Here is a 9620-nt window from a genome sequence, read left to right on the forward strand (position 1 = left end):
GAGGTGGTGGTACTTTTAAGAGGTAGGGCCTAGGAAAAGGCAGTTAGGTCTTTGCAGGCATGGTCTCTCCCTCTTTTTGTTCGCTTCCAGGATGCCATGAGTCAAGCAAGTTTACTCCACTACACATTCTTCCCGTCGTTTGCCATTGCCCAAAAGCAACAAAGCGAGCCAACCGTGGACTCAAAAACTTGGAAACCCTGAGCCAAAATTAACCTTTCCACCTTATAAGTTGATTTTCTCAGGTGTTTGGTCACAGGGAGGGTTCTTGAAACAGCTGTGTTCATGGCGTGCTCACTGATGTTGTACTGTGTGCATTTCTTCTCACCCCCCCCCCTGCAGGCCTTGGCAGTGGCATGGCCTACCTGCCCGCAGTGGTCATGGTGGGAAGGTATTTCCAGAAGAGACGAGCCCTGGCCCAGGGGCTCAGCACCACAGGGACGGGGTTTGGGACGTTCCTAATGACCGTGTTGCTCAAATACCTGTGCGTGGAGTATGGCTGGCGCAATGCCATGTTCATCCAGGGCGCTGTGTCCTTGAACCTGTGTGTGTGCGGGGCGCTCATGAGGCCGCTCTCTCTCGGGAAAGACGGAGGTCATCCAGGAGGGAAAGATCCCCAAGTAATCCCGGCTCCTTCCACAGAGTCTGTAAAGTCAGATGGACAGCTGGGCAGTACAGAAGAGAAGGACAGCGCACTGGGGAGGGAAGGGAACCTCTGTGACCTTCAAGCCCAAGAGTGCCAAGGTCAGGCCCAGCCCAGGAAGAACATGTACGCCCTTCGAGTTGTGAAGACCATGAGCCAGGTCACCCTGCGGGTCCGGAAGGGCTTCCGGGAATGGTACTCAGGCTATTTTGGGACAGCCTCACTCTTTACTAATCGGATGTTTGTAGCCTTTGTTTTCTGGGCTTTGTTTGCCTACAGCAGCTTTGTCATCCCTTTCATCCACCTCCCAGAAATAGTCAATTTGTATAACTTAGCGGAGCAAAATGACGTTTTCCCGCTGACTTCAATTATAGCAATACTTCATATCTTTGGGAAAGTGAGCCTGGGCTTCCTGGCTGACCTGCCCTGCATCAGCGTGTGGAACGTCTTCCTCATGGCCAACTTTACCTTGGTTCTCAGCATTTTTATCCTGCCCTTAATGCACACATATGCCGGGCTGGCGGTCATCTGTGCGCTGATCGGGTTCTCCAGTGGGTATTTCTCCCTGATGCCCGTGGTGACGGAGGACCTGGTTGGCATCGAACACCTGGCCAATGCCTACGGCATCATCATCTGTGCTAACGGTGTCTCTGCCTTGCTGGGCCCGCCCTTTGCAGGTAAGATTCCAAGATGCTCAGCTCTCAGAGCCCATGCAGGTAAGTAACGGGGGGGAGTCCCTTTCATGTGGTGAAGGTCAAGTTCAAATGAGAAGGAAGTTCTCATGGTCTGGGTCTCCTTTTTTCTCATTCTTGCCCCTTCACTTCTTATTTATAAATTTTAGCAGAAGCTCCAGTGGTGCAGTCGGTTAGCGTGCAGTACTTACATATAAATTTTAGCAAGTTAAAGGTCATCCTTCCAAAGGTCGTAGAGATGAACTTTTGATCCTTACCCTCATGATAGCATGAGGAGATAAAGCAAATAGGGGTGATGGGGTGCTGTGGGACCCTTGCACCATCAGAATAATGTGATCTCTGCCTGTCTCTGAGAGGGGCTGAGTGGGGGGCTGCAGATGTAGCTCAGTAGTAGGGCACTTGCCTACCATGTGCAATGCCCTGAGTTCAACCTTCACAAAGTAAGTAAATGCAAATTTTAAAAACTAAGAAATACTGCACTGGGGATATAATTTTGTGGCAGAGTGGTAGGGGACCCAGTTGTTCTGGGTTCAATCCCTAGCACCATAAAAAAAAAAAAAAGAAATAAATATAAATATGAAATACTAGCTGGGTATGATGGCACATGTCTGTAATCCCAGCACTTGGGAGGCTGAGGCAGGAGGATTGCCACAAGTTCAAGACCAGCCTGGGTTACATAGTGAATTCAAGGCCAGCCTGAACTACACAGTGAGACTGTCTTAAAAAATACAAGAAAAGAAAAAAGAACAAAAGAAATGTTGAGAATTTTTTGCCAGTTCTTATACTGTTACTGGTTTCCCCCCCCCAAAAAAAGCTTGGAATCTTGACTTTTTGGTAGTATTTCCAGATTTTCAGAACACTGCATGTAGGTGTAACAAAGTGCATCTATTGGCTGGACCTAGCCCTGTATTAGTTTCCTGTTGCTGCTATGATGAATGCTGTGCATAGTATGGCTTAACTATTCAGTTTTATTGTTTCACTGTTCTTGTAGTCAGATAGCCAAAAGGATTAAAAGGAAACCTGGATAGAGCTGCCTGCCCTTTGGAGCCTCTGGCTTGGAATCTGTTTCCTGTCTTTTCCCAGCTTCTGTGGGCTACTTGCAACCCTTGCCTAGAGATTTAATTGTGTTAAGTAACTGGTGGCCCCCACTCTGTCTGCTGAGCCAGCAATGTGTCCTGTCTTCTGCCTCTGAGCCTGAGACAAGAATGTGATTCCACAGGCCTCACCAGGATGGTCCAGGATCAGCTCCCTGTCTCACTTGAATCACATCTGCAAAGTCCTTTGCAGATGCCATGAGAGCTCACACACTCCGGGTCCAGGACTTAGGCCTGGGCATCCATGGGGGTAGGAACATGCTGCCCATCATAGACCTATGGGCCACCAGTTGGTGATGTCTGGGACAAGAGCTCTCCCAAGAAGTCACTTCAGTTTTCTAGAGGATCCACTCCTTGCTGTGGCCAGAGTAGAGTCATGGAGTCTTGGGGCTTTGCATTTGGACCAAGATCTCCCTGGACCGGTTGCCTTAGCAGGCTTAGGTTTTAGAGACAGGCAAGTCTGGGTTGGGCAGGTGGATTCGATCCCCAAGATGCCAGGTACCAGGCAAAGGTGACAGGGTCTATCTTCTCTGCAAGAATTGGAGACAGGAACCCTCATGCATGGCAAGTACTGGGGCCAAGCATCAACACAGATCACTCTGGAGGCGGCTGTCAGGGCAGCAGTTTGGGCCCATGACTATCAGGGCTGCCAGCATTTTTCTGTGCCTTGCAAGCTAACCTCATAGAATGTCACCTGTCTCCCCAGTCTGCTTCCTGCTTGTCTGCATTTACAGGTATCTCATTCTCATGTCCTCTGGCAGGAATACCTCTTCACAATGGATGCAGGACAGAGTCCTCCTACAATTTGTTCCATGTTAAATTGTGTACCTTAATTAAGTGCAATTTTAGAAAGTGGGCATATGGAGGTTGAGGCAGGAAGACCGCAAGTTCAAGGCCAGCCTAGGCAACTTATCAAGACCTTGGTTCAAAAGAATAGAAAGGGCTGAGGATGTAGCTCAGTGGTAGAGCACCCCAGGGTTCAAGCCCCAGAATAACAACAATAAAGAATCAACATATGAGTTACTTTTCAAGCTTGGCACACAGGGAGATGCTTTTACAAATGCTCATATTTTTAGAGGAAAGATGCAAGATTTTTAAAAATCATTCCATTTAAGACCACACTATGTAATATATTTAATAGGCATTTTCTATATGCTGTGGAGAAAAGACGAGGGATGGGAGGAAGGAAGGGAATGCCTAGAAGAGGGAATAGCACACGCACAGACAAGGAGCCAAGAGAAATTCATTTAAGTTCCATAAAGTTCATTATGGCTTGAGCTGATCAGTTAAAAATAAATTTTAAAAGTATAAAGTGTTAGCCTAGTGTGGTGGTGCACACCTTCAATCTCAGCATTCAGAAGGCTGAAGGAGGAGGATCTCCATGAGTTCAAGGCCAGCCTGGGCTACACAGTGAGACACTGTCACAAAACAGAACACAAAGTGGGAAAAATGAACCATCAAAATTTACACTTACCATAAATAAAATTCTCCAATGTAGCTCAGCCCTCTCAGTTGGCCTCATTGGCTGTGTGGTAACTGTGGCATGAAACTGATTCCTAGAATTAATCACTCAAGCAATAGAAATATATTTTATACTTTATGAGACATGGTCTTTCACATTTTCACATCTCTAGGATTGGAGTGCATTTTACAAAGTCCTTAAAAAAAATTCTGAATCAGCCACAGGGTCTTGGGAAGTTGCCCAGGTTGGCCTGAAAGTTGCAGTCCTCCTGCCTCAGCCTCTCAAATAGCTGGGATTACAGACACTCAAAGATGGTGGTGGTGAACAGCAGAGAAAGAGCCTCTCTGAGATTTGTTGTATAGATGCTGGAAGATAGCAACATGAGAAGAGAATGAAGGAAGTGGGTCCCCAGGACCAGGAAGGATCTGAAGTGAGAACTGAAGCCCACAGGGAGAGTGGAGAGAAAAACCTCAATGAAGAAGGAGGAGGTGGCAAGTGGCACTTTCTCCCTGAGTCCTGACTCACTGTGGGGGAGGGGTGGCTCAAACCTGCAAACACGTGGTGACTGCTGATGACCCCAAAAGTCTCCATCAAGAAATGCTCCAGTGGAACAGAGCAGTGCATGCGGTGGACTGCAGTGGCTGTGAGTTATTTGGCTTCAGACATGCCCCAAGAGAGGGCATCTGGATGGTAACCCTCTTGGAAACAAGTCAGTTGAGATTGGAACTCAAAGCAGTACTGGGCTGGCTGCATCTAAGGGTTTCCAGTATCAGGGTAAAGCAGAACCTGGTTCAAGTCAGCAGGAGGTCAAAGAGCCAAGTTCAAATTGGCAGGTAGCACACGGAGTGTTGCAGGCTGAATAAATCTGGTTCCAGCCTCACAGCCAGAAACCAGCCTGAACTTCAGTGGAACTAAATGTGCAGGCTTGCTGGGATTATCTGCTACCATGCTGTACACCTATGACTGGCTTGCCACAATCAATCAGCATGGATCTGGAGTCTGTCTGCCCACTTTGCCTACTAGTGACAGCAGAGATACACCTTGAAATGGACATTTTTTTCTTATCTTCCTTTTTTCTTTTATTTTTTGTTTTCTTTTTTCTTGATTGTTCTTGTTTTTGTATGAGTATGAACATTACTTCTAGTTTGTTGTGCTCTATTCTTGCTTCTATTTCTTCCTTCTCTCTTTCCCTCCTGTCTTTTTTACCAGTTTCCCAAAGTTTGTGTAATTTTCCTTTGTCCTCCAGTCTTTCTTTTAATCTCTTCCTATTCTTCTATTTCTCTATTTTTCTCCCAACCCCTTTTAAATTTGCTCCCCTGAAGGTAAAACCACCATATTGAGGGCATATTTGCTGTATACAATTTTCTGGTTGGTTTTAGATTTTGTTATATAACCACAAATCTGGTTTATATGTTTAAAGGTGGTGAATTAATAGTTACCACAGTTTGTCATTCTCTAAATTGTGTTTGATGGTATTGTTATTGCTGATTGTACTACTTTAACCAAGGTGACATATTGTTCTAATCAGTGATTCTTCATGGTACGCCAAGACTGATATTATGTGAAGGTCAAAAAATACCATAGGCCAGTGCCAAAGAACAAAGGGCTAGGTCAAATAGGCAGCAACTTCTCATCCCCAATAAATTGAAATGGCAGGATCTTGCAACAGACTCAAAACCCAAAAGCCAGCTACACCTGGAAGACATCTCTGAGAAGTAGTCATTTCCTAAGCAGTCTAAAGACTAGCAATAAACCTACTTGCCATACACAATTTACAAGCATCAACCCAGGAATTAAACTACAAAAAAAGTACTAAAGGAGAAAACACCTAAACAAGATGCAACTCCAGACTTCCAGCTAATCAAAGACAAACCCAGGAGGCACTAGGCAGAGCAATTGGAAAGCGACCCATGTGGACTGTATGAAGTGGTAACAACAGAAGTAACAAAGCAGATGAATGAGGATCTAGAAAAAGATTGATTCAGAAATAATTTCTCAGATAACTACAAAGATGATGACTATACTAAAAACATGCTCCATGGCTCTAGAGCAGATTCAGATTAAAAAAAAATAGAGGAAAATTATGTGAAGCATGAACACCCAATGTAGGAAAGAAATAGAAACCATGAAACAGATTCAAACAGATATCCAGGAGATTAAAACTTTTATTGAAGTAAATACAGTAGAATGAGACAATGTAAGGACCGAATATCAGACCTACAAGACAAGATTGCAGTCAGTGATCACAAAAAGAAAGATTTCTTAAAAATAACAAGGAACCATGAAAAATCAATCCAACAGCTGCTAGATGATGCAAAGAATGACATAAGATTGACCAGAGTCAGTGAAAAAACAGGAGATAGTGCAAGTGACAAAAAAAAAAAAAACTTCACAGAAGTGTTGGTAAAAAACTTCATAAGAAAGAAGAATTTGACATACAAATAAATGAGGCATATAGAACTCCAATTAGCCATGATCGAAAAACATGTATACCAAGGCATATAATAGTCAAGGTTCCAGAAATTCAGTACAAGAACAGAATATTAAAAGCTGTTAGAGAAAACAAACAAATCACCTACAAAGGAAAGCCCATCAGAATCCCAGCAGGCTTCTCAACAGAAACCCTAAAGTCAAAGAGAGCTTGACTGAAGTATTTCAAGCCCTAAAAGAAGATGACTTCCAACCCAGATTGATGTACTCCCCAAAACTATCTTTCAAAATTGACAGAGAAATAAGATACTTCCATGACAAAGAACACCTGAAGAAATTTATGACCAGCAAACCAAAAGTCAAATGATGGGAAATGCTACTCATGTGACAGTAACCCAATAAAAAGCAGGGGTCACTATTCTATTTTCAGACAAAGTAGATTTCAAGCTAATTCCGATTAAGAGAGACAAAGGAGTTCACTATATCCTTGTAAAGGGAACAATCCAAGGGAAGAGATAACAATCACAAGTGTATATGCACCAAATGCTAGTACATCCAACTATATAAAGCAAATATTAAAGGACATGAAAAATCAAATAAACAGCCAGGTGTGGTGTCACATACCTATAATCTCAGCACTCAGGAGGCTGAGGCAGGAGGATCACTGAATTTGAGTCCAGCCTGGGTTATATAAGTGAGTTCAAGGCCAGCCTACCATATATAGTGAGACCTTATCTCAAAAATAACAACAAAATCAAACACTAATATAAGTGTAATGAGGGATCTGAACACCCCACTGTTATAAATAGACAGAACAACTAAGCAAAAAAATCAACAAAGAAATATCAGAACTGAAGCAAACTTTTAAATAAATGTACTTAGTAGATGTCTACAGAATGTTCTACCCTGTAACATCAGAAGACACATTCTTCTCAGCTTCACAAGTGATGTTTTTGAAATAGACCACATATTAGCTCACGGAACATGGCTAAGTATATGCAAAGGACCTGAAATTATTCCAAGCATATTATCAGACCATAGTGCAATGAAATTGGAAATCAATGGCAAAATAAACCACAAAAACCCTATAAACACATAGAAATTAAATAACACCTTCCTGAACAACCAATGTGTCACAGATGAAATTAAAGAAAAAATTAGACAGTTTCTACAATTAAACAATAATGCCAATACAACATACCAGAACTTATGGCATACAATGAAAGCAATCCTGAAATGGAAATTTACAGCAGTTAATTCCTGTATCAAAAAAACAGGTCAAGCTCAAATAACCTAGTGTTGAACCTCAGCCTTCTAGAAGAAGAAGAGGAAGTCAAGCCCAAAATTCATACAAGGGAGGAAATTATGAAGATCAGAAATTAATGCAGTGAGGCTGGGGATTTAGCCCAGTGGCACAGTGCTTGCTTAGCAAGTGCAAGGTTGTGAGTTTGATTCCTGGTACAGGAGAAAAAACAAACAAACAAAAATTAATGCAGTGAAGACTAAGAAAACAATACAAAGAATCAGACAAAGAGTTGGTTCTTTGGAAAGATTAAATAAAATTAACAAACCCTTATCCAATCTTGTCAAAAAAGGAAAGACTCAAATCCATGCAATTATAAATGAAGAGGGTGAAATCATAACAGATCCTGAAGAAATCCAGATCATCTCTACCTTCTTAGAGAACCTGTATTCTAATGAGATGGAAAACACAGAAATGGACAGATTCCTAGATACATATGAATTATCAAAGCTGATTCAAGAAGATATAAAAATCTTAAATAAACCAATATCAGTTGATGAAATTGAAGATATAATTAAAACCTGCCAACAAAGAAAAGCCCAGGCCCTGACGGATTCATTGCTAAATTCTACAAAAAATTTAGAGAAGACCTAATGCTGCTATTTCTGAAACTCTTTAATGAAATTGAAAGGTAAGTAATATTCCCAAATTCATTTCTGGAAGCAAGTACTACTTTGATACCAAAACCAGAGAAGGATCCAACCATAAAAGAGAAATATAGGCCAATCTCCCTAATGAATATATGTCATGGTTTGGGGTTTTTGCAAGGAGAACAATATTATACAGAATACATATTTTATAAGATTATTTATAATAGTCACCCAAAGAATCATATATACAAGAGAGTGCAAGAAATCTGTCCACACACTAAAGACCAAAGAATCCAGCTGAAGGCCTGGATCCTATGATAATGTCCTGCATGAGTTCAGCTGAAGACCTAGAGCCCATAACAATGCCTCCCATGAGTCCAGCTGGAGGCCTAGAGCCTATGACAATGTCTCATGCAGGCCTGTTTTACAGATCTGCACTGGGAAGGCCCAAAGGTCAGTGGTAGAATCTAGAAAGTCTGTGTTAGTGGGATGAAGGATCTGTGCTAGCAGGCTGAGGGATCCGCACTGGAGCAAGGAAGCGATGCTCAAAATAAGAACTAGAGCTCCCCCTGAAAAGTACCACAGCCATCCTTAGCAACGGTGAGGTCCTGAGCTCCCCTGATGATCAGGACAGCCAAGTTCCCATCAGGAAAGCCAACGCAACGATCTTCTCCAGGAGACTGAACAGTGCACCATCTTCCCCTCCAGAGCCAAGAAGAGGTGTTCAAAGTGAGGACCAGAGCTCCCCCAAAGTGAACCGAAGCTATTCTCAGTGCCAACAAGGTCCTGAGCTCCTCGGACAATGGGAACAGCTGAGTTCATCAGGAAAGCCAGCATGACAAGGTCCTCCAGCAGAATCAACAGCTCCTTTCAGCTTTTAACAGCTCCCAACAGCCTCAACAATTCTTCCTCTCCAGTTCTGCTTCTTATGCTGCTGGCAACAATCTTCAGGTGGGCCTAGCATCATGCTGATTCAGTTCAGCTGGGTGTTACAAGTTGACCACCAGTTATCAGTCCACCACAACATAGATACAAAAATCATCAGTAAGATACTGACAAACAAATGCAGCAAAGAAGATTATACACCATGACCAAGTAGGATTCATCCCAGGGATGCAGGGATGGTTCAATATACACAAATCAATAAATGTAATATATCATATTAACAGAGCCAAGGACAAAAACCACATGATCATTTCAATAGATGGAAGAAAAGCATTTGACAAAGTCCAACACCCATTCATGATTAAAAAAAAAAAAACCCTACAGAAATTGAAATAGTTGATCTTTATCTCAATCTGATGAAAACCATCTATGTGGGCTAGGGATACAACTCAGCAGCACAGGGTCTGCCTGTCAAGCATGAGGTCATGAGTTTGATTCCCAGTAAGGGAAAAAAAAAAAAAAAA

At 42.6% G+C, this 9620-nt stretch overlaps 1 protein-coding gene across 1 annotated transcript in view; it reads left to right on the forward strand.

Moving 5' to 3' along the window:
* The window catches only part of Slc16a14 (solute carrier family 16, member 14), a gene marked incomplete in the record, with an annotated part of 32622 nt that overhangs the window by 19579 nt on the left and 3423 nt on the right, over window positions 1–9620 (forward strand). Inside the window, 1 exon segment of the mRNA XM_005395421.2 lies at window positions 340–1317. Within this exon segment, the coding sequence (XP_005395478.1) occupies window positions 340–1317 (978 nt within the window).

The sequence above is a fragment of the Chinchilla lanigera genome, unplaced genomic scaffold (assembly GCF_000276665.1).
Source record: "Chinchilla lanigera isolate Chin_1 unplaced genomic scaffold, ChiLan1.0 scaffold00052, whole genome shotgun sequence".
NCBI classification, from domain to species: Eukaryota; Metazoa; Chordata; class Mammalia; order Rodentia; family Chinchillidae; genus Chinchilla; species Chinchilla lanigera.